The following is a 24794-nucleotide window of genomic DNA, read 5'->3' on the forward strand; positions in this document are numbered from 1 at the left end:
CAGTCTCCGCTTCAATTCCCCGCCCCCCCGCCCTCCCCTTCAGGCCCCTCCCCTTCAGGCCCCTCCCCTCCAGGCCCCTCCCCTTCAGGCCCCTCCCCTTCAGGCCCCTCCCCTCCAGGCCCCTCCCCTGACGTAGCGGAAGCGCGCTCTGCCACGCCCCTCCTCCTTCCCTTTGCGCGGCCTTCCACTTCCGCTTCCGGTGCGGGCCGCGCGCGAGCGCAGCTGAGGCAGGCGGCGACGAGCCGGTGAGTGCAGGCGACGGGGCCGCCGTCCCGGCGTTTGGGCGGCGTCAGCCCAGCTTCCCCCTTGCCTCCGCCCCTCCCCGGGCTTCTGTGAACTTCTGCTCGGCCTCGGCCCCGAGGGCCTCGCACCCCGCACCTCCTCCGGCCTGCCGGGCCTCAGGCCGCGCCGCTGCTTCTGCCGTGGGCCGGAACTCACCGCGGCCGACCCCGCCGCGGGCCACAGGTCCCGCCCCCTTGTCAAAATAAGAAAAAAAAAAAAAACAGTCCGAGCCCTCAGGGACTAGATGGACAAATAGGGTCTTGGAGCCCTTTCCAAATCTTCGGGCTCCGCCCCTGTCCAGGAGCCTTGCCCCTAAACTGAACCCACTCCTTCCCGACTGCCTGCTCCGCCTCACTCAGCCCCTACTCCCCCTCCCCCTTCAGACTCCCTTAGACCTCAGCCCTGCTGTAAGGAAAGATAGCGCTCCCCCGTGTTCCTCCTCCTCCAAGCCTCGTCGTCTTCCATCCGTGCCCTTCACCTGCCCTCGACCTCCACACCTCCTTACTAATGTCCTTTTCTTCCACCTGCCTTCATTTTCATCCCCCTACAACTCATCCCCATCACGGATGGCTTCTGGTGGGAGCCATTTCAGCTCTTCCCTTTCCCTTGAGCTCCAGTCCCAGCTGCTTAGTGTCTGCCTCCAGAGCTTGCTTCATACACTCGCTCCTTCCATTCCAAAACCGTTCATTCTTGACTCCAGCTCCGGAGGTGGATGCGCACTCCAGAATCCCCTGGGGGGTTTCCCGAACGTCCGTGCTACTGGATCAGAGTTGTCGGGGATACGCCTGAGCATCTGGTACACGGTTCTGCAGCCTCACTTGCTCTCCCCGAAGCTGGCATTTAGGATTAGCTCTGTCACCAACTTGTAGGTGACTTTGATTCTGCCCACGTGTTTTCTACAGCCCATCTGACTCCCTAGTCTCATCCCCCAGGTGAAAGCCTCAGGCTTGGCCTCTCCACCATGTGGCACGAGGCGAGGAAGCATGAGCGGAAGCTTCGAGGCATGATGGTGGATTACAAGAAGAGGGCGGAGCGGCGAAGGGAGTACTATGAAAAGATTGTGAGTAACTGACCTTTAATCTGGGGCGGGAGCTCCCTGAGCGGGTGGGGTCCTGGTCATCCTGGTAAAATTTGGGCTCAGTTTCCCCAGACTATTCCGCCATTTCTTGGGCATAATCAATGCTGAAACCCTGTGGCATTCTGTTAGCGCATCCTGTGATGGTTGGTGTGGCCTCAGAGCACAGAGCTAGTGTTAGCAGGAAGGAGGAAGGTCTTTGTAACCCGCGGAGCAGTCCAGATAGGAGACTGGCCCCCTCCGGAATGTTGTTTGTCTTGCTTACTGCTGTATTCGCAGTGTCCAGGGCTCAGCCATTCTTGAGGTTGGCTTGTCACTCAGTATTCATTCAGTGAACTCTGACCACTTCCCTCTCCTGTTTGATGCGGTAATGCTTCACTTTTGGAGAGAAAACCAAACTCCATTCCATGACCTAGAAGGTCTTTCTGGTCTGTCCTCTACCGGTCTCTCAGCTTCAGTCTTGGGTAGCTCCAATGTCCTTTTTTGCATCTCTGCTACCACACATTGTGCCCGTATTGCCTCCCCTCACCTATTTAATTCCTACTTGTCATTGAGACCCCAGTTTTAAAAAGGCACTTATGTCCTAGGGTTCGTGTTCCAATTATATGATATTTATATGGACATTTCTAGTGCTACTGTGTCACTGCCCCAGCCCCCTCCCTGGTCTCCTGGCCTTTAGTCCTGCTCCATCCAGCCCACCCTCTTTAGAGGTTCAGAGAGGTCTTTCTAAAGCACAAAGCTGACCCTGTCCCTCCCTTGCTCAGAACTCCTTTGTGGCTTCCTAGTGCCCTTGAGAGAAAATCCAGGCTCCTCAACACAGCCTTCAAGGCCCTGCTGGTCTGGCTTTTGCCTCCTTTCAGACTCACACCACCTGTTCTGCCTCATTCCTTTGCTCAAGCCACCTGGCCTCCTCGCTACCTAGGTGACCATCTCTAACACAAAAGATGTATAAAGAATATAAGTTACCCTAGCTGGTTTGGCTCAGTGGATAGAGCGTCGGCCTGCAGACTGAAGGGTCCCCGGTTCAATTCCAGTTGAGGGCACATACCTGGGTTGCGGGCTCCATTCCCAGTAGGGGGCGTGCAGGAGGCTGCCAAACAATGATTCTCATCATTGATGTTTCTATCTCTCCCTCTCCCTTCCTCTCTGAAATCAATAAAAATATATTAAAAAAAAAAAAGAGTATAAGTTTACCTCCCAGGATTATATAGCCCTTTCCGGCCACAGGGCCTTTGCATGAACTCTTCCTATACCTGATTAACTCCTGCTCATCTGTCACATCTCAATCTGTAGAGCAGTCTTCCCTCATCCCCCTCACTCAGCCAGATGTCCCGATAAGTGCTGTCACAGCTCCCTGTCCTTCCCCTTTGTGGAATTCAACACACACACACACACACACACACACACATATCCAGCTCTGTGAGATTGGGGACTAGGTGTATTTGGGTCAAATTTGCATCCCAAGCTTGGGTCCAACAAATATGGTTTGAAAGAATAGATGAACTAAAACAACATAACAATAGCATTTACCATTTTAATTGATCCTTCTCAGGCACTAGGCTATGTGAGAAGAGCTTTAGATACATGAGTTCTTTGAATCCCGAAGTCGCCAGTGAAGTAGAGGCTGCTGTTACCCTAGGAGAGGAATCTCTGAGTGCTCCTCACTTGCCTTCTGTCACCCACAAATGGACCACTGGGCCGAAGGGAGAGTCCCTCTCTGGTGGTGTCAGAAGAACTATAGCACGCAGGGCCTAGCGTGCGTTGCTGAGTTGAGGCCCCAGCAGTATAAGTTGTATTTGGGTCAAATTTGCCCAGGAACATAGCCAGTGCTCAAGAATGATGCCTGGCTGGCGTGGCTCAGTGGTTGAGCATGGACATGAACCAGGAGGTCACAGTTTGATTCCTGGTCGGGGCACATGTCTGGGTTGCGGGCTCAATCCCTAGTGTGGGGTCTGCAGGAGGCAGCCAATCAATGATTCTGTCTCATCATAGATGTTTCAATCTTTCTCTCCCTTTTCCTTCCTCTCTAAAATCAATAAAAATATATTTAAACACACAAAAACATTAAAAAAAAAAAAAGAATGAATAGCTGCCATTTATTAAGGCTTCATGGTGTCAGACCCAGTGCCCATGAATTTTGTTTGTTTGTTTTTTGTGTTTTGCCCATTTTTAAAAAACATACTTTATTGATTTTTTTTTACAGAGAGGAAGGGAGAGGGATAGAGAATTAGAAACATCGATGAGAGAGAAACATTGATCAGCTGCCTCCTGCACACCTCCTAACTGGGGATGTGCCCACAACCAAGGTACATGCCCTTGACTGGAATCGAACCTGGGACCCTTCAGTCCGCAGACTGACACTACCCACTGTTTAAAAATTTATTTATTATTATTTTTTAAAATATATTTTTATTGATTTAGAGAGGAAGGGAGAAGAAAACAGAGATAGCCTCGTTGCCTCTTCTCCATGTGAAGTGCTATAACATGTCGAATCAGGTTTGGCTGTGAATAATAGAGACCTAAAACATCAGTGGCTTGGACAAAAAAATTTATTTCCTTTTCCACATAGATGCACAGTGGTACCCAGTTCTGCTCAGGGACCATTTTGTTGTTTAGCTGTACATGACTTCTCTTCCCAGTATTGTGTCAAGGTCTAAGAGGGCTGCTCAAGCTCTGGCCATCATGTCCTCATTCCACCCACAGGGAGGAAGAAAGGAGGGAAAAGGGACCAAGATGCTCATGCCAGTGTTCAGAAAGTTTCTAGATGTTTGCACATGACACTTCAACTCCTGTGGCACTGGCCAGAAAGTAGTCCTGTGGTCAGGGAGGCTAAGAGGTGTAAACTATTCTGGGTGGCCTTGCGCCAGGTATATCAGGAGTCCTATTACTGCTGGAGAAGGGGGTGGATATGGTGTGCCACGAATGGTGGGGATAAGAGCAGTTCCCACACAGGGCCGCTGGAGTATTTGGTTAGATTGAGCACACAGACCCCTGAGCGTGGGCTTGCTCAGGGCAGCGTGCTCAGTCAGTGCTAGCTCTTGTTGTTACTGAACTCGTTATTACCAGGTAGAGCTGGAATTTGCATCCAGGTCGATGGTGTAGATGAAAGAGGGCTGGAGTTGGGTCACTCTGAAGGCCTGGGACTCCAGGCTCTCCTTGTTAGCGGGGAGCTCCCTCAGCTTTATTTTCCCCTTGAGACAGTGGTGATGACCAGCCCCTCTCACCGGGGTTGACTGGGAAAAGCATCAAGAACAAGAACAGTGACTGTGGGTGCTTTGTGGTGCAGGCCTGTACAAGCTGTCATTGTCCCCATACATGAACGTGATCAGCATTCCAATCCAAACCATCAAGCTGTGGACAGTGGCAGTGGCTGGGCAGTTGCTGATGGCTGCTTTGAGGAGGGGATGGGCTGCTTGCACAGTCTTTTATCTCATTCTTGGGCTGAGAGAGGCGGCTGTGGGCGAGTTTTGAAGAAGCTGAGATATATTGTGGCAGGCCAGAGATATCTCCAGACAGGTGGCTTCTCTGCCTCTGATTTGTCCTTGGTGCATGCATCCTCTCTCCCTAGCAGACATTGGTTCTGTTATTGCTCCTGTCCTTGTCAACTCTCTTCTTTAGTCAGTGGTTTGCATAAAGGAACAATTCCCTGAAGATATGAAAGTGGGAAATAAACAAATCTCAGCTCAGGTGTCTCCTCCAGAAAGCCCCTGACTGAGTGTGGCATCCCCCTGGACTCCCCACTCCAGGTCATCACTGTTGCACGATCTATCCCCCACACTAGAATTGTGAGCTGTGATGGCAGCACAGGGTCTACAATAGTTGCTTGCTTAAAAGTTTCATGAATGAATGAAAAACTTTATGGAATGAACTCTTCTGATCCCATCTGATCCTGGTGGCAAAATATTTGAGGGTTAATAATAGATTTGATATAGATATAGATATGTATGTATTTATATGTATATTTTATCCTCACCTGAGGATGGATATATATTTTATTTTTAGAGAGAGAGGAAGTGGGGAAGAGAGAGACCTCAATATGAGAGAAACATCAGTCAGTTGCCTCCATGCCCTAGCTGGTTTGGCTCAGTGGATAGAGTGTCAGCCTGCAGACTGAAGGGTCCCAGGTTCGATTCCAGCCAAGGGCACATGCTCAATCCCCAGTAGGGGGCATGCAGGAGGCAGCCGATCATGATTCTTTTTCATCATTGATATTTCTCTCTCTCTCTCCCTCTCATTTCCCTCTCTGAAATCAATAAAAATACTTAAAAAAATCAGTTGCCTCCTGTATGTGCCCCGACCGGGAATCAAATCCACAACCTGGGTATGTGCCCTGACTGAATCAACCTCGCAACCTTTTGGTGTATGGGGAGATGCTTCAATCGAGCCACCCGGTCAGGGCAAATTTTAGGTTTTGAAGAGATATTTGTATATCATGTTCATTGCAGTATTATTCACCATAGTCAAGATGTGGAAATAACCTCAATGTCCATCTGCTGATGAATGGATAAAGAAAATGTATATAAGTACAATGGAATATTATTCAGCCTTAAAAAGGAAGGAAGTCCTGTCACATGCTACAACATGGAGGAACCATGAGGACATTATGCCTAGTGAAATCAGCCAGTCACAAAAAAACACATACTGCAAGATTCCACATATATGAGGTACCTAAAATAGTCAAACCGCTAGAAAGAGAAAATAGAATGGGAGTTGCCAGGGCCTGGGGGGAATGGAAATGGAGAGTTATTCAGTGTCAGTTTTGCAGGATGAAAAAGTTGCGGAGGTCTATTGCACAAGAAGGTGTATATACTTAATGCTGCTGTACTGTACACTTAAAAGTGCTTAAGACAGTAAATGTATGTCAAACCCATTTGGGTTCAAATCCTAGTTAGCTTATTACTAATGTGATCTTAAGCAAGTGGGTTTTACTGTCTGAGCCTCAGTTTCCTAACCTGGAACATGGGGCCAAGAGTAGTACATTTCTCCCATGGTTGAGAACTTTGGGCAAGAAAATGTACATAAAACACTTAGATTAATGCCTGGCTTTTGGTATGTTCGATGATTTTTTCCAGAATCTCCCAACAGAGCCGGGCTCTGGACTCAGGTTTTTACTCTCAGCCCAAGCTTTTTCCTTACTGTGGCGCCTGCACTGCCAGTGGTTTTCCTGTACCTGCCAAAGTCCATCCTGAAAACAATGTCCTCTGAGTCTTGGCTGTGGGAACTGGGCCTTTGGCCTGGCCAGGACCTCTCATGGGGCTGAGGAGCCTGAGGAGCCGTATGGCCTGAGAGGAGCAACTGAAGGAGGCAAGTGAGGAGTTGAATTCGAGCAGCGCCACCTCTGGCAGCCCCTGTGGTCTTGGGCGTATCACCTCCGCTTCTGGGTGTGAAGTGAGGACCATAAGGGCCCAGCACCTGGGCCTCAGGAGGTGCAGCTAGTGGCCTGATACCAGCTCTGGCTCCTCAGCTCCTTGTAGTGGAAGGTGCTCCTGTTCACCTGCTGGCTGGGGTTCGGGTGGGAGATGGAGGCAGTGAGGAAGTGCAGGATCTTGGAAACTTGATGCTGATGGTTTTTCCTGGAGGGGCTTAGTCTCCTTATCTGTCAGTGAGGAATGTTCCTGAGCGCCTGCTGTGGACCAGGCCTGTTGTAGCCACGGAGTATATGACTGAACAACACAGAGATCCCTGCCCGGGCGGAAGTGATGTTTTAGTGCGAGAGACAGGTGATCAGTGAATGTGAGGTGCAAAATCAGGTGGTAGGTTCTCTGAAGCAAACAGTGGGGTCAAGGAGATAGAGGAAAGGAGGGGTTGTGAGGCAAGCTGTTTCGATCAAGTTGACGGGGAGGCTTCTAGAAGTGAAGGGGTGTTATGCACAAGAACATGGCAGGTTGAGAGCAGAGCAAGCACTGAGGTCCTGAGTGGAGCATGGGCAAGCCTGGATGTTCAAGGAGTGGTGTAGGCCGCTGCCTGGAGCAGAGCTGGGGGAGAGCATGCAAGGCTCTAAGCAGAGGGACTAATAGGTTTTCACAGAACCCCCTGGGCCACTCTGTGGAGAATGGACTGCAGAGGGTGAGGCTGGCCACAGGGAGTCCTAGAGGAGGCCTCTACCTGGTCCCAGCGAGGGGAGATGCTGGCTGGAGCAGGGAAGGAATGGTGACGGCGCTGTGGGCAGGGGTTGGGTGCTTGGGAAGCTTGGCAAGGACTGAGTGGCTATCACAGCAGCCTTCCCATGGCTCTCACGGGTCCTGTGATGTGGCATGCAGCCGAGCGCAGCCAGGGCCCATCACACGGGATGCTCAGTGGTGCAACTGCTGCTGCTAGACCTTTTCCTTTCCTGACAATTACAGAGCCTTGGAATTGTGATCCCCACACAGCACCTAGGGGCGTACGTAGTCTCAGGGATACTCTCCTCTATCTTTGTAACTTTAAGAAACCCCAGCTTTTTGACGATATAATTCACATACCACACAATTCACTCATTTCAAGTGAACATTTCAGTGGTTTTCAGTATATTCACATCGTTGTGCAACCATCACCACAATTAATTTTAGAAAATGTCATGACCTTGAAAAGAAACCCTGTACCCATTAGCAATCAGTCATCCCCCTGCCCCAAACTTCCCAGCCCTGGGTAACCACTAATCTGCTTTCTGTCTCTGGATTTGCCTATTCTGGACAGTTCTCATAAACGGGATCGTCCTTTTGTGCCTGACTTCTTCCCCTACCATAATGTGCTCAAGGCTCACCCTTGTTATAGTGTGGATCGCTGCTTCCTTCCTTGTTATTGCCACACAATATCTCATGGTCTGGATGTACCCCGTGGTATCTGTCACCTGCGGGCGGCCATTTGGGTTGTTTCCACCTTCTGGCTGTTGTGAATGGTGCTGTTAAGAACATTTGTATACAAGTATTTGAGCATCTGTTTTAGGTTCTTTTGGCTGTCTACCTAGGGATGGAATTGTTGGGTCACACGGCCATTCTTTGTTTAACTATTTGAAGAACCTAATTTCTCCACATTCTTGCCAGTACTTGTGTTGTCCGTCCTTTCCATTTTAGCTGTCCTAGTGAGTGTGGAGTGGTATCTCGTTCTGATTAGTATTTCTCTGATGACTAATGACAGTGAGCATCTTTTCATGTGCCTGGTGTGAGGCTGATCCAGGCCAAAGGGCTCACCCCTGCCTCTGAATGCCCTGGGTGGGGGTGAAGGGTTGGGAGTAATACTTTAGGGAGGGAGGTCTTGGTACTGACTGTGCAGAAGATTGGACTAGATGGAGCTCAGAGCCTCTTGTTCCCACCTTGAGGGGAAACCCCTTGTTCCCTAGAGGTGGCCCCTGTTGGTGCTGCCACCCCCGTACAGGTTAGTTCACCTCTGAGACAGGGCCTGCTTGACACAGAGGTGAGCTCGCTGCTGTACTTGGTTGTGTGGAGGGTAGTGAGGTTTGGAGCTCAGTTGGGAGATAACCTCCATCCTGTCTATCCCTGCAGAAGAAGGACCCAGCCCAGTTCCTGCAGGTGCATGGCAGAGCTTGCAAGGTACACCTGGATTCTGCAGTTGCCCTGGCCGCAGAGAGCCCCGTTAACATGTAAGACTGAGCTTGAGGGGCCAGCTAATGTCTGTGACCGAGGGTTACGAGGGACCTGGGGTATGGGCAGACCTTTGGGGACTCAGGCAAGCAAGGCTTGACCTGCATGGGAAGGTGTTAGTCACCAGCTAAGGAGAGCCAACGAGTTAGGATGGAGGCCTAGGGTGTAGTGGTGGTTGAAGGACTTAGGAATTGGTGGGACCAGGGCTAGGATCAGAGGCTGAATTGAAGCAGCGAGTCGGTGGCCAGAGGAGATGTTTTAGGTGACAGGCTTGGCACGTGGCCCCTAGGACCTGGTTCTGGTTCTGAGGAAAAGAGCCCCCGTTTCTACGGTGCTGTACTCAGGCCCCTATTCCAGCAGGTTCGTACCGTAGGGACTGAGAGGAGAGGGGGTTAGAGAAGGCCGAGGGCCAGGCTCCCAAGCTTCAGGTGGCAGGGCGCAGGTGCGGTGTGTCCGGGCAGTCCCTAAGCTCCTTGCTCCCTTCAGGATGCCCTGGCAGGGAGACACCAACAACATGATTGACCGCTTTGATGTTCGCGCCCACCTGGACCACATCCCTGACTACACCCCCCCACTGCTCACCACCATGTAAGCTGTCTCCCCAAGGGGTTGCCAGGCAGGGAGTCTGACCCAGCAGCGCCTCTTCTTTCCCAAGCCCTTGCCTGCCTGCCACCTTCCTGGAAGGAAGGAAGTGTGCAGTTGGGGAGCCCTCCCCAGCCTGAGCCAAGCCCCTCATACCCCCTCTTGCTGGCTTGGGGTGGGATCTGCCTTCTCCCTCTGATCTCAAAACCTTGACTTCTGCCAAAGCTCCCCAGAACAGGAATCGGATGAGCGGAAATGTAACTACGAGCGCTACCGTGGCCTGGTGCAGAACGACTTTGCTGGCAGTGAGTGATCTTGGGTGTGGGGAGGTGGTTTGGGGGCCCCTAGAGACTGGGAGACTTAGACCAGTTTGGGAAGAAAAGTTTCCTCAGTGCTTTCTTCTAAAGGGCCCTAGTTTTGGTCCCAGCTCTGTCCCTCTTGGGGCCTCCTTCTCTTGACTCAGTATAGGAGATGTCTGCCGAACTAGACGGTCCTGCCAAGGTCACTTCCACATCCCTGGCTCTCTGACTCTCTGGTCTTCTTTCCTAAAAAAAAAAAAAAAAAAATGGGGGAAAGTTGCAGGAACACATTGTTTTCCCCTGTGTGTTTATTTTCCCTGCCTGCGTGGGTCAGAATGTGAGCTCTGAAGAGGAAATGGCTCCTGTTTTGAACCATTATTTAGGCTGAGTTTGCCAGTTTGCCAAGTGTTCATATATGTCCACTATTGTTCTCTAAGCAATCACTGTTGCCTTCCAGAGAAAATGGAGGCTCAGGGAGACTTCCCAGCTCTTAGCTTGCCTAGGGAGGTTTGGACCCTGGCCAACTTGGGCTTTTTAAAAATCTCATTACATCTGCATATCCACCCAGCAAGGTAGTGGTGATGCCCCATTTTACAGGCAAGGACAGTGGGCCAGGAGTTGTTCACGGAGCCGCAGTGCTCCCCCTGCCTGTAACCACCACTGCTTCCTGAGGGCCAGCTCCAGACTCTAGCCGGCCTCCTGAGGGCTGTGAGGGTGACTGAGAGCCCTGGTGGCTCTAAACCATACTTTGTTTTTTTGTTTTGTTACTCCTCACTGGAGAATATTTTTTCCATTGATTTTTAGAGGGAGTGGTAGGGAGGGCGGGGGGAGAGAAACATCGATGTGAGAGAGACACATCCATTGGTTGTCTCCTGCACGCACCCTAGTCAGGGCCAGGGATTGAACCTGCAACCCAGGTACAAACCCTTGACAGGGAATGGAACCTGCGACCCTTTGGTGCATGAGACAACACTCTAACCATTGAGCAACATGATCCAGGCTAAACTAAATTTAAATTGAACACAGTGGAGAAGCTGTGAGGTCCATGTGACGTTCAGTATTCAGGATAAGTTTATAGTTCTGAAGGGTCCAGCCAGAGGCTTAACAGTGTTAAAGTAGCAGTGCCCGAGTACCAAGCGCTCACTCTGCCAGTGACTCTGCCAGTGGTCCCATTTTACAGAAAAGGAAAGGGAGGCACAGAGCGGTGAAGTCCCTTGATTGGGGTCATGTGGTGAGTTAGTGGAATAGCCAGGGCCCTCCTGCAATTGCTGCGTCCCCAGCACACAGTTTGTGATTATCTAGAAATCAGTGACTCTGCTCCTGGTCGGGGTTGGGTTCGCGCCCACCTGCCCGTCTTCCCCCCACTGCATTTTGTGTCTGCTCCTGAAGTCCTAGTGTCCCCAGACCCAATGACCTGCATGCCTTTTGCCTTGCTGCAGTCTCAGAGGAGCAGTGCCTGTACCAGATCTACATTGACGAGTTGTATGGAGGCCTCCAGAGACCCAGTGAGGACGAGAAGAAGAAGTGAGTGGGGGTTGGGGCACCGAGGGGTTGGGGGAGGCAGGAGGACTGTGAGCCCCACCAGGGCATGGTCTCATCCATCCTCATCTCCCCAGTGCTGGGTCCAGTGTTCAGCACACAGTAGGCACTTAATAAATGTTCAGAGAAAGCAAAAGCAGCAGCTGGAGGGGAAAGGTTTTCTGCAAAACTTCTACAATATGTTTTCAGCTTGTGGAGTAGTGGGAGGTGCAGTTAGGAGAGCAGGCCCCGTGGAGAGATTCGAATCCTGCCGGTGAGGACGTCCCTCTGGGGGTCTTGAGGTGCTCCTCTCTAAGGTGGGGCCAACAGGAGTCCCCTCTGCCTGGAGTGGCGAGGACTGCAAGAGATGGAGCTTGGAATGTGCTTATCCTGTGCCTGCCATGCAGTAAGCTTGCCGTCAGCAGTTGATTGTCACTCCAGAGGGCCTTCTCAAGGCGGTGTCCCTTGAGGAATTGCGGGGCGGGGGTGGGGGGTTCTTACCCTGGAGCAGGGAGGTCCCCAGCTGCCATCTTGGGAGAGCAGCAGTCAGGCAGTCTCGCTTCTCTCTCCACCCTGGTCTGGCTGTGCTTGGTCTCCCTCTGCCTTTGCACACTGTTTCCTCCGGGGATGGCTGTCCCCTCCTCCAGGGCCCCTGCAGTCCCACTTGCTCCACAGTGCTCCTGGATCCCTGACTCCTTCCCTCCTGCTGAGGCTTCCCCTTTGTGAGCCTAAGGCTTGCTGCCTCCCTTCACCTGAAGTGTTTTCAGGGATGTGACTAATCCTATGCATGACGCCACTTTCAGGACGAGGCTGGCACTGGGAAGCGTCAGGGAGTGTTGACTAAATTCAGCAGCAGACATACACTAGGCCCCTGTTCTGTTCTGGGCAAAGCTGGGCCACATTGTTACCCAAAATAACTCGGCCTTGCCCTTTAAGGTCTCCTAGTCTGGTGGAGGGAGACTGGTCTGTCACTGACAGTAATGACCCAACGTGGGCCAGGCAAGGGCTTGACCCCACCTGGGGAAGGACTTCTGGAAAATGGGGCGTTGGAGTTGGGCCTGGGTGGAGAGGGAGAAGCCGGTGGGAGGTGGGTGCAGAGGGTTTCAGGCTGAGGGAGGCATATGTGAGGGCCCGTGTGCAGAGAGCTCGGTGTGCTGCGTCCTCTCCCCTGGGTGCTGCCCTGGCTCACAGGCTCCCCCGTTCCAGGCTGGCGGAGAAGAAGGCTTCCATTGGCTACACGTATGAGGACAGCACGGTGGCCGAGGTAGAGAAGGTGGCAGAGAAGCCAGAGGAGGAGGAGTCACCAGCTGAGGAGGAGAGCAACTCGGACGAAGATGAGGTCATCCCCGACATCGGTGGGGTCCCCTCTCTGCCCTCCCCCTCCCCGCAGTCCCTGGGCATCGTTTTTTTGTGTGTGTCTTGTCCCTCTCCCTCTGTGGGGCACCTCGTGCTCACAAGCCCCGTCTCTGCCAACCCTGCTCCAGGGCACTCGAGCTTCCTGCCGCCCTCGCTGTCTCACTATGTGCTCTGTTCCCAGCTTCTCTCTCTGTCTCCCCTTTCTCAGTTTTAGGACACTGCTTTATGACACTGTCCCCACCTAGGTTCTGGCTCCGTTCTCTTCTACTTGGGTCAGCCTCTGTCTCTCCCTCCCCTTTGTTTTCTCTCCTGGAAAACAAGTGGTCATCCAGTTACAGAGGCACCTGTCATGCCCCACCCTGCCGTTTCCCTACCTCCGCACCCATTGGTCCACACCCAGCATCTTCCTCCTCTCATCCCAGCTCTCACTCAGCCAGCTTACTGTGCACATGGAAAGTGTCCATCCCACTTCCACTTCTGTACCACCCACTGGCTCCTAATTGCCTGTGACCCACACCGGTCTCCATCCACCCTCGGGCAGTCCCTAGTCACTCCTCTTTTCTCTCATTCCCTTCATACGTCTTGCTCATCCTTCCCACTGCTCATGTTCATGTGGGCTCCCATCCATTACATCACCTGCCCACCCCCATGTATTGTGCCTGCCTCTGGCCAAGCCCTGTGCCGACCTGGGGACACTGAGATGACCTGACTCCCTCCCTCCCTGCAGAGGCCTTCAGTCTGGTGGGCTCCCCTGTCCTCTGTCTCGGCTTTGGCCCCTGACAGCCTTTCTCTTGGTGCAGACGTGGAGGTGGACGTGGATGAACTGAACCAGGAACAGGTGGCAGATCTCAACAAACAGGCTACAACCTATGGCATGGCTGATGGTGACTTCGTCAGGTGAGGCCTGATGGCTGACACCCCTTCCTACTCTGGATGTGGTATTTCTCTTGTTATCCCCATACTAATAGCCACCCCATTACTGAGCACTTTGTGTGCCTGGCCCTGCATTAAGGGCTTTACACACACAGGTTTCTGAGCTTGTGGGCTGGGTCCTTGTGACCCAGCTTTACCTGGGCAGAAATTAAGGCCAAATCCAACTCTGGGACTGTGGTGATCAGAGCCCAGTGAAGCACCCAGGGTTCCAGGGCCTGGTGGACAGCACCCTCTAGTGGACTGTCTTTGTTCACTGGGTCATTCTCTAGTGCTTGGCTGGTTGAGCCTCTGCCCTGTGCCACACCCCATGCAGATTACATAGAATGGTCCCAGCTAACCAGGGCAGTGAGTTGGAATCTGAATAATTCCAAGTCTGAACACAACACCTTCTGCCCAGAACCCTCCATGGCTCCCACCTCACTCAGAAGCAACCGGTGCTCTCACCACTGCCACAAGGTCTCACCTGTCTGGTCCTTTGCCCATCCACCCACACACCCCACCTCCATGGCCTCCTTACGCCTCAAGTGCCCAAGGCCACTCTGTGCAGTTGGCTCTGCTGGTATCTGTGCAGCTTACACCCTCCCCCCGCCCCGATTTCTCCTCAGCTCCTCAGCTGTCATTTTCTTTCTTTCCTTTCTTTCTTATTAATCTTCACCCGAGGACATTTTTCCATTGATTTTTAGAGAGAGTAGAAGGGAGGGGGAGAGACACAGAGAGAGAAACATCAATGTGAGAGAGACACATCAATTGGTTGCCCCTACATGCCCTGACCAGGGCCAGGGATCGAGCCTGAAACCAAGGTACGTGCCCTTGACCAGAAATAAACCTGGGACCCTTCATTCTGCGGGCCGAATCTTTATCCACTGAGCCAAACCGGGAAGACCCTCAGCTGTCACTTTCTGTGTGGCTTCCCTGACCCCCCTCGGCACCCATTGATCCACACCCAGCATCTTCCTCCTCTCATCCCAGCTCTCATCCCAGTTTGTTGGAAGCTGCAACAGCTTCTACCTGCTTCTGGCACTTTCCGCTTTCATGATTTATTTTCCCATCAAGGTTTTCACCATCTAACCTATCATATGATTCGTTTCTGTGGGTCTTTTCCCCAGCATGTAAGCCCATGAAGATGAGGATTTCTCTATTTTTCTTTTTTTAATACTGAATCCCTAACACCTGGCATGCAGTAAGTGCTCAATAATAGTGCTGAGTAAGTGAGAGGCCCAGGATGACATGGAGTCCCCCACCTCCTGCAGTGACTCTGCTTGTGACCTTCCCCCTCCTCCCTGGTGACCCTCATCCCTCTCTGTGCAGGATGCTCCGAAAAGACAAGGAGGAGGCGGAGGCCATCAAACACGCCAAGGCCCTTGAGGAGGAGAAGGCCATGTACTCGGTGAGGGCTGGGCCGGGTGGGGGCAGGAGTGCGTCTCAGGGAGGACACACCCCTCACCATCCTGGTACCCACCTTACTCCAGGGCCGCCGCTCCCGGCGCCAGCGGAGAGAGTTCCGGGAGAAGCGCCTGAGGGGCCGAAAGATCAGCCCACCCAGGTAGGTTGGGTTCTTCCCTGTGCCCCCCTCTAGGGAGGGGGCTGGGGTTCAGGGGGCAGGCATGTGGCTTGTGGAGAGTCCTCCTACTGGGGCAGTGAATGGGGAGGGTTAGAAGTAGGAATGGCCTTGAGGGATATGTGGACACCCTGCCCTGCCAGCCATTTTCCTCACTCTCAAGGCCCCTCCCAGCATCTCGGAGCCAGTGGGAGGCGGCGAGGGATGGCTGGAAAGGGCGAGGGGCAGGGGCTGCTTGGTTGCTTCCTCACTGTCAGAGTTTGGGCAAGTGACTTCCTCTCACAAAGTTAGTTTTCTTCTTTGGAAAACGGGCACTGTGACCTCCCAGGAGAGGGGCTGTGCCAGTGCCCACATGGTGGTCTTGAGCAGGTTTGGATGAGGCAGGCTGGTGTGTGGAGAGTCCTCCTGCCCCTGCTTCTTAGGCCTGGCAGCCCTGGGCAAGCCCATACCTCCTTTTGCCACATGTCCTGTATTCAGGGAGTGTGATTGAGGGTTGCCATGAGGCTTAAACAATCCGTTGTGGGTCCAGGGTTTGTTATATGGTATGGAAAGTGTCTATTAAAGAGTCACACGGATTCCTACCATCATTATCATCACCGGGGGGCAGGCTTGGGCCACATGGCCTGAGTTGAAATCCCAGCTTTCATTTATGAAATGTGTGACCCTGGGCAAGTGGCATTTAAGACATGTTAGTTCTTGTAATTTTATCACCCTCGTCATTAGTAAGCCAGGACCCACTTAGCAGAACCCAGGGCATGGAGTGGGAAGAGGGACACTTCCAGAATGGGTTCTGGAGCCCAAGCAGGACTGAAGTCCTTGTTAGTTGGGGGTCAGGATGCACCTGGAACATTGTTTGGGGGGTAGGGTCCAAGTTAAGGCTTTAGACAGATGTAGGGAGGGATAGACGAAGGGACCCAGGGCAGGCTCATAACCTCGCCGGCAGCTTCCTTCTCACTGTGCCCAGCGTCTGGCCTTGGATGCCCAAGTTCAGGGGTTGGCCCAATTCTATGCCGGCTCAGATCCCAAAACCCCCTCTTGTCCAACCATTCTTCTCTCCATAGCTACGCACGCCGAGACAGCCCCACCTACGACCCCTATAAACGGTGAGTTCCTGGGGCCCCGGGGAACAGCAGCCAGCAAACCCCCTAATGGAGGGGTAGGGTGAGGAGGGGTACGGGGTGCTGTTAGGGTGCCCTGGCTCACAGACTGGGTGATGTGTTCTTGGCTTCTTAGTACCTGATGTCAGCTGTGAGTCTGAATCTATTTTTATGTTATGTTATTGATTTATTTATTTTATATATACCTATATTTTACTGATTTTAGAGAGGAAGGGAGAGGGAGAGAGATAGAAATCAATGATGAGAGAGAATCATCGATCAGTTGCCTCCTGCATGCCCCCCCGCTACTGGGGATCGCTACCCAGGCATGTGTCCTTTACCCGAATCGAACCTAGCACCTTTGAGTCCACAGGCTTACGCTGTATCCACTGAGCCAAACTGGCTAGGGCTTTATTTTATTGATTGATTTGAGAGAGAGAGAGGGGAACATAGATTTGTTGTTCCAATTATTTATGCATTCATTGGTTGCTCCTTGTAGGTGCCTTGACCGGGGATTAAACTCACAAACTTGGTGTATAGGGACAATGCTTCAGCCAACTGAGCTACCTGGTCAGGGCTAAGTTCCCCCCGATCCCTGCTTTCCCAGTTGTTTTCTTTGTATATGAACCCTCTTTAATTTTCTGATTTAATCACAATGGAGTCTTGTGTTAAAGATGGCAAAAAATGGCAGAAAGGTGTAACTTAGAAATGGAAAGTGTCTTTAATTTGAACACCCAGAAATAAGCAGTGAGAACTGATAGGCATGTGTGGCCTGTCTGTTCCCATGTGTGTCTCCTGGATGTGGCACTGGTTGGGAAGGGGGTTTGAGGTGGACAGACCTCAATCTGACCTAATTCCCTCATGAGCATGGGTGGTTGGGGGATCTGTTCAAGGGGCTTTCAGGAGGATATGTGAGGCGAGGCACCTTTTGGTGAAAGGTCTGGCATTGTACTACACTTTAATGTCTTAGAACACCCCCCCCACACACACATACATACACACTTAACATGTATATTGGGAAATCCTTCCGTATTAAATACATAGATCTGCTCCTCCCTTTTTCATAGCCATGCAAAATCAGTACAGTTCTCTGCCATCCCTTTCCTGGCTCTTTCGAAAAGGCTGCCTGGTCATGAATCAAATCCTTGTACAGCCCTTGCAGCTATTCCTGGGTGCAGGGTGTCAGGTCCCACGCTGTTCTCATTGCTGTTGCTCTGCGGTGCGAATCCTTCGCTGGAGACAGGCTTGAGGAGCCTGATGACTGAGCACCTCCCCTCCTTTGTAGGTCGCCCTCAGAATCCAGCTCCGAGTCTCGCTCCCGCTCCCGCTCCCCAACTCCGGGCCGTGAGGAGAAGATCACCTTCATCACCAGTTTTGGGGGCAGCGATGAGGAGGCAGCGGCAGCAGCGGCAGCTGCAGCCGCATCAGGGGCTGCCACAGGGAAGCCTCCCGCACCCCCCCAGCCTGGCGGCCCCGCACCGGGACGTAATGCCAACGCCCGGTCGGTAACGCTCACGCTGCTCGCCCTACGCCCTGGCCACAGTCCTGGCCACCGTGGGGGGACCTGGGGCTGGGGGCGCTGAGGCTCAGGCCAGTACTGACCTGCCCTCTGCCCTGCCTGCAGCCGCCGCTCCTCCTCCTCCTCCTCTTCCTCTTCCGCCTCGAGGACCTCCAGCTCCCGTTCCAGCTCTCGCTCCAGCTCCCGCTCCCGCCGTGGTGGGGGCTACTATCGCTCAGGCCGACACGCACGCTCACGCTCCCGGTCCTGGTCCCGCTCCCGGTCCCGCTCCCGGCGGTATTCCCGGTCTCGCAGCCGTGGCCGGCGGCACTCGGGTGGAGGCTCCCGAGATGGACACCGCTACTCCCATTCACCACCCCGACGTGGTGGGTATGGGCCCCGCCGCAGAAGCAGGTACGTGGGCCTGGTGTGAATGGGGGTGAGGGACCTGCTGGTGGCCTGGGCCCTGAGGTCAGTGAGACCAGGAAGCACTGGGTTTGTGGGAAGTAGGCCCACTCTGGGAGGCAGCTCCAAGCAGGGTGACGGGTGGAGCTCCGACCGCCACCTTGCTCAGGGATGCTGTGGGACAAGAGACCGAGCTGCTCTTCTCACAGGGAGTTCCTAGGCCAAGAGGTGGAGAGGTGCATGGACACTCCGGGAGTCTTGTGGTTTGTAGCAGAATCTGGCCTTTGGAGCTGGGACAGCCCTTTGGGGGGAAGGCAGGGTTTGAGGCGAGTGCTGCAGATGACATAGGAAAGAAAGCACCTAGACACTGAGGCATCCCGCTCTCACCCGGTGGGATCAGCGCTGCTTGTGGAAAGGCAGCTCAGCTCAATGGGTGAGAACATGGACCTTGGAGCAATTGCCTGGGTATAAATTCTGGCCCTGCTAGTGAACTTTGAGGGCGCTGTTTCTTTGTCTCTGAATTAGAGATAGTATCCCCTTCGAGTCGTGAAAGTGTGACCAGTAAATCCAGGTAACTGCTTAGTACTCACTCAATAGCCTCGCAGTCGGGAAGGACTGTTACTGTTGTTAGCGTTGTCACCTGTGTTTTCCCTGCATGCATCTCAATGGTAGCTATCTACGGGGTCTGCCAAGCAGAATAGAGGGGCAGGTGGAGCACATGTCCCATCCGCAGGGGTCATTGGCTGCTCAGTGACAGGCCTGGTGTTGCCCAGTCGCCTGGTTTCTCAAGAAAAGTTGAGAGTCTGGATTTTTAAAGGGCAGCTTCTTGATTTTTCAATATTGCCAACAAGTTAGAATTTTCTTTTTTTTTTTTTTAAGGTTTCCTTTTTTAAAAATATATATATTTTAACGTATTTTTTTAAATTGATTTCAGAGAGAAAGGGAGAGGGGGAGAGAGAGAGAGAAACATCAATGATGACAGAGAATCATTGCCTCCTGCTTGGCCCCTACTGGGGATTGAGTCTGTAACCCAGCCCTTGACCAAAATTGAACCCGGGACCCTTCAGTCCGCAGGCCGACGTTCTATTCACTGAGCCATACCAGCTAGGGCAAATTTGAATTTTCTAAAAACTCAGGACAGCCCCAAAGGAATCAGTGTGGGGCCTAGATTTGGCTTCCAGGTCATTCCCTGTAGGCTGACCCAGGGTGACAACAGGAAAAAGACTGGGGGAGTGGGGACTGGTCACATGTCAGATGCCAGTCTGCCAGTGAGCTCTACCTGAGGAGTGCCAGTCCCAAGCAGAGAGGATGGGGCCGCTCGCCCCAAAACCGGGTCTGGTAGGTGTGGGCTGCAGCCTGGTGGGAGTGGGGCTAGGGTTTGGGCCCCACTGGTGTGAGACCCTGGGTCTTGGCAAGGTGAGAATGTGGTTCTTGCGTGCCTGGAGCTGGGCACAGTATGTAAAAAGGGTGTTGACCAGAGGTAACCTACCAGGGAGGTAGGTAAATGGGTATCTAGTGATTTGGGGGTGTTGTATCTAGAAGGTTGTCTCTATTTAAATTGAGTGAGGCCAGGGTGCATCTAGGATTTCTGAGGGAAAGGAGCTGGAGAGAGGTGGTCACACCTGGACCAACCACAGGGCCTTGTAGGAGGACTGTAGATTCAGAGCTGGGGGGTGGTGATGTGAATGGGATCCCTGGAGCCTCATGGCCCCTCTCTTGCCCCACTGCTGCCAGGAGCCGCTCCCGCTCAGGGGACTGGTACAGGCGGGGCGGCCGGGGCCCCCGGCACCACAGCAGTAGCCGCAGCCGCAGCAGCTGGTCCCTCAGCCCATCCCGAAGCCGCAGTCTGACTCGGAGCCGCAGCCCCAGCCAGAGCCAGAGCCGCAGCCGCAGCCGCAGCTGTAGCCGAAGCCGTAGCCAGAGTCACTCGTCATCACCCCCGAGGGAGAAGCTGACCAGGCCGGCGTCGTCCCCCGCTGTGGGCGAGAAGCTGAAAAAGTGAGCAGGTGCAGGGCTGTGGGAAGAAGATTGACAGCCTGAGATGGGGGATGAACTTGACTGTTTTCATTTTGAACTTGCCTCTGTCCTGGGAGGTGTGAGGGAACATGGTCCTGACCTGGGAGGGTGGGTCTGAGGAGTCAGGGCCTTGCCTTGGATGATGGGTCGGAAGGGGTCCTATCCTGAGGGATCTGAGAGGGACAGGGTATCCCCTGGGAGCACCTGAGACCCATGGCCTTGACTCTGGTCTGAGGGCAGTGTTGAGGCTGTGTGGGGTCAGAGATGGCAGGTGTTCTTTTCTCTTCCCAGGACCGAACCTGCCGCTGGTAAAGAGACAGGAGCTGCCAAAGTCAGTAAGAATTTGGAACTCGCCCGTCTAACTCCCGCCAGCAGCAGTGCCCGAGTGCTGGGCCCGGTGGGCCTGCGGGGGGGGGCCTGGGTGGGCCGGGATACCTAGCCCCGGGGATTGAGAAGGACTGGAAGGGTTCTGTCCCCATGAAATCCATGTCCCCCTCTCCTCACTACTCATTGGGGCTCTGTCTGTCCCTGGACTCCAGACCTTCCTGGCAGGTGTCCATAGCTTGCCCCTCCCCATATGCCCCCAAAAGTTCCAGGCTCAATGAGGTGGGTTGTGGAAACTCCGGGACACCCACCCCCTCTCCCACCTCTTTTCCCCCTTCCCCAGCCCAAGCTGACGCCGCAGGAGAAGCTGAAGTTGAGGATGCAGAAGGCACTGAACAGACAGTGTATGTACCCCTTCTGTCCCTCAAGTCTTCCTTGATCCCTTCCTTCCAGCCTGGCCTTGTGGGAGAGGCACTCTGGGGAGGAGCGGGCACGCACACTGCTTTGCTGCCGTCACGCTAAGGGCCTTGGTAGGCTGGTTGACCCTCTGAGCTTGGAGGCCTACCAAGCCACTGCGTCCCTTCCTCCCCACAGTCAAGGCGGATAAGAAGGCCGCTCAGGAGAAGATGATACAACAGGAGCATGAGCGGCAGGTAAGGGTGGAGTGAGAGGCGGGGCTCGGGCGGGTGCCCGCTGGGCCAGCCCTCACTGCCATTTCTGCCTCAGGAGCGAGAAGATGAGCTTCGTGCCATGGCCCGCAAGATCCGTATGAAGTAAGACCCTTCTGCTCCCTGTATCAGGGCCGCAGCCACCTCTTTCTGGGAAGCCCCCCATTTCCTCTGTTCCCTGCCACCCAGCTCTGAGCTATTGCCTTGCCAGAACCCTCACCTGCCCGTTTCCTCCCTGCATCCCCAGCTTATTCCAGCCACTGTGACCCTGCTCCACCAGCTCCCATTTCCTTTGCTGTTCCCCAAGTCCTCACTTGGTTCCCTCCCTCAGTCCACTGGGGGAATCTCCCTGACTATCCTGTTAGAGTAGCACCCCCAAATGCTCCAAGCTCCAACCCTGCTCTGTGTGCTTCATAACACCAGCCCTCACCTGCGCGCAGTCTGTTTGGTGTGCCTGCTTATTTTCGGTGTCCCCACTGAGATGCCAGGTCTGGCTGCTGTGTGTTCAGCCCCCAGAACACTGAGGTGGTGCTGTTTGTGGGAGGGCTGAACTCCAGCCAGCCCCGTGGCTGGTCTGGCCCAGTGCGGGGAGAGAGCTTCTCTCCTGTCCCCTCTGCTTCTCTTCTCGATTTGTGTCTTCCACTGCAGAGTTGAGAGCCAGCTCCGTCTCTCTGTGTGACCCTCACAGGCTAGCTCAGGGATTAATGCCCACAAGGCCTCAGGCCCTGCCTCCCCACCCTCACCCCCACTCCCCCGGCCACACTGGAGGCCGTAGTGCTCCGTATTAGCATGGAGGGAAGTCGGTCAGTGACAGGACCTTGTTGCCTGTTAGCAGTTCTGGTTCCGCTCTGAACTTGCTGTGGTCCTTGGACAAGTAACTTGACCCCTCTGAGCCGGGACTCCTTCCTCTGGGAGACAGACGTACTAAGGCCCCTACCTTGGCAGGATCCTACTGTGAGGCTCGCAGTGTGGTGCCTGGCGCATGGGAAGGCCGGATGCCCAACGCCATTGCTGTTAGTGGTCATCGTTAACATCACTGTTTCACGCTCCTTGTGTGTGGGGTTTTCGAGGATGCTGTGTGCTTCCATTAGGAGGCAGAATGCCAAAGGACTCAGTTTCATCCGTCAGACCTGGGTTCTGATCCTGCCTCGTCCACCAGCTATGGACCTTTCTCTTATTTGAGTCTTAATTTGCTCAGCTACTTAAATAGATATGGAAGAGTTGTCCCACCTCAGCCAGGAGAAGGTGCCCAGTAAATGTTGCCCTTAGGATTGCAAATCCCAGCCATTCTGTTGAACACCAATTAAGCACTTAGCATGTAGGTCCCTGTGCTCTGTGACTGCGAGGAGTGGGACAGGACATGATTGAACTAGGCAGCCCTCCTTCCTGTTTGTTCAGCGAGCCTCTCATAGCAAGGCTGACTAGGATTGGAGTCCGGGCTCTGCCCAGCAAGCAAGCATCCCCTCTGAGCTCTGTCCTCCTTTTCCATGAGGGGATGGTTGCTCTTCCACTGCGACTAGGATGTGAAGCGCTTGCCCTGGGCAAGTGCCCCAGTGCCCCTGAGTTCAGTGTTCTGGGCAGCATACTCACCCCTCCCTGGGTTGCCGCCCCTTTCCCCTGCAGGGAACGGGAACGCCGAGAGAAGGAGAGAGAAGAATGGGAACGCCAGTACAGCCGGCAGAGCCGCTCGCCCTCCCCCCGTTACAGTGAGTGTCCCATGGTCACTAGGCCGGGAGATCTGGGCTGCCAGCTCTGGGGCATTAAAAAGAGAGAAGCAGATTGTCTCAGCGGATGGAGCAGTGATGGGCAACCTTTTGAGCTTGGTGTGTCAAAGTTCGCCAAAAAACTGAGCATAACTCGGGTAGTGTGTCACTTTGAGGAAAAAACATTATTTCGCAATATTTATAGTTTAAATAACATAAATGTTTCATCCTCGGCATGCGGCCGCCTCAGCGGCCTCGTGTCATCAAAAATGGCACTAACACGTGTCAGAGGTTCGCCATCACTGGGATAGAGCCTGCGGACCAGAGTCCCAGGTTCCATTCTGGTCAGGGGCACGGTCACAGGCACGTTGCAGGCTCCTTAGCCAGCCCTGGTAGAGGCTCATGCAGGAGGCAACCAGTTGATGTGTTTCTCTTACATCGATGTTTCTCTCGGTCTTTCCCTTTCTCTTCCACTCTCCCTAAAAACCAATGGAAAAATATCCTCAGATGAGGATTAACAAAAACAAAAAGAAGTGGCCTGACCTGAATGGCTGAGTGGTTGAGTGTCAACCTATGAACCAGGAGGCATGGTTTGATTCCAGGTCAGGGCACATGCCTGGGTTGCGGGCTTGAGCCTCAGTGGGGGGCATACAAGGGACAGCCAGTCATTGATTCTCTCTCATCATTGATGTTTCTATCTCTCCTTTTTCCTTCCTCTCTGAAATCAATAAAAATATATATTTTTAAAAAGTGATGTCAAAACGGAATATAAAAAAAAAACATGGTACATTCTCACATTAGTCTTCCATATGTTAAAACTCTTAAGATGCATGCGTGCACACATGTTGCTTCAGTCAAGGGATTTGCAGGATGGGAAGAAGTGCACGTTGGTGTAGTGGGCGGCACAGGTTGTAGTCCCAGCAGTGGACATGCTGGTGTAGCGTCAGCGGAAGGTGGCACCAGAAGTCCAGCCCTGGGGCCCGTTCCTGGCCCTGGGCATTTGCTTTGTCCTCACCTCCTCCTTCCTTTCTAGGTCGAGAGTACAGCTCTTCCCGCAGGTGAGTAAGCCAGACCAGCTCCCTGGGAGATCATAGTTGTCCTATGCGGAGGGCTGGCTGGGTTGGATTCATCCATTTCCACCCTGCACCCTCCAGTTGTAGGGCTGCCTCCCTCTTTCGCAGCCACTGAAGCCCAAGTGGTCCCGAAGTGTGTTGGTGCATGTGTATACATGTACACGCATGCATAGGGCTCCCCTGCTCTGCCTAGCCCTCACAGGGCCCCTCCCTTTTTCTTTCCAGGCGCTCAAGGTCCAGATCCCGCAGCCCCCATTATCGACATTAGGCAGAAGCATGGGGGTTGAGAGGCTGGGATGGGTTAGGGCTCAGGCTGTGATGCTGCTGGTTTTGTTCTCTAAAGAAATAAACGTTATTTAATTCCCTTCACTTGGCCTCAGTGTCATCCGTGTGCTGGGTGCAGGCTCCCAAACTCCATTGTCCACCAGCCAGCCATGAGGGGTGCGGAGGGGGAGCTTCCTGGGAGTGAGGGGACAGGCGCCAGTGTTGCCTGTGTAGGAAGCCTGACTGCATCTGTGCCTGCGGCCCAGTGAGGGCAGGGGCTCCATCCAGTAGAAAAAGGGCCCAGCACCCACATGGGGAGGATGGGCCAGGACTTTGCCCAGGGCCTCTGGTGACAGGTCCAGGCCTCTCCCTGCCCTCGCCCACATCGGGAACCGGGAGCACAGCTTTCTGTGCCAGTCCTGCCCAGCCACAGGCGCTCACACACTGGGGGCCGGCCTTTCCCTCACCCCCTCATTCCAAACCGGTCTGTCCAGCCGTCCACCCCAAGGAGGGAAAGCCTCCTGCCCCACCTCAGATGCCCCGAGAAAGCGAAGTCCACACGT

General features: G+C 53.6%; 1 protein-coding gene across 2 annotated transcripts; it reads left to right on the top strand.

The window, feature by feature from the left end:
- The first annotated feature begins 199 nt into the window (after positions 1-199).
- On the top strand, positions 200-24336 carry CLASRP (CLK4 associating serine/arginine rich protein). 2 transcript variants are annotated; one of them, XM_008158364.2, is made up of 21 exons: positions 200-245; positions 1215-1342; positions 8839-8936; positions 9424-9525; positions 9745-9824; positions 11258-11342; positions 12543-12691; positions 13493-13589; positions 14934-15012; positions 15095-15168; positions 16245-16286; positions 17566-17781; positions 17905-18192; positions 19918-20181; positions 20491-20530; positions 20867-20927; positions 21118-21176; positions 21250-21296; positions 22815-22897; positions 23928-23952; positions 24193-24336. In XM_008158364.2, the coding sequence occupies exons 2-21, from the start codon at positions 1244-1246 to the stop codon at positions 24233-24235; spliced, it is 2031 nt and encodes a 676-aa protein (XP_008156586.1). In that variant the 5' UTR covers positions 200-245; positions 1215-1243; the 3' UTR covers positions 24236-24336. The 2 variants fall into 2 exon arrangements, with proteins under 2 accessions (XP_008156586.1, XP_054566899.1); XM_054710924.1 differs by lacking the exons at positions 22815-22897; positions 23928-23952; positions 24193-24336 and having other exon boundaries at positions 20491-20534.
- Positions 24337-24794: the final 458 nt, after the last annotated feature.

Source organism: Eptesicus fuscus, chromosome 21 (genome assembly GCF_027574615.1).
Source record: "Eptesicus fuscus isolate TK198812 chromosome 21, DD_ASM_mEF_20220401, whole genome shotgun sequence".
Lineage (NCBI taxonomy): Eukaryota > Metazoa > Chordata > Mammalia > Chiroptera > Vespertilionidae > Eptesicus > Eptesicus fuscus.

Bases quoted from the DNA above. Each gene is read 5' to 3' on its own strand.
- CLASRP (XM_008158364.2), top strand. From the start codon at position 1,244: ATGTGGCACGAGGCGAGGAAGCATGAGCGGAAGCTTCGAGGCATGATG. The intron at 13,590-14,933 runs GTGAGGCCTGAT...CTCTCTGTGCAG, and splicing joins GCTGATGGTGACTTCGTCAG to GATGCTCCGAAAAGACAAGG. The intron at 21,177-21,249 runs GTAAGGGTGGAG...TTTCTGCCTCAG, and splicing joins AACAGGAGCATGAGCGGCAG to GAGCGAGAAGATGAGCTTCG.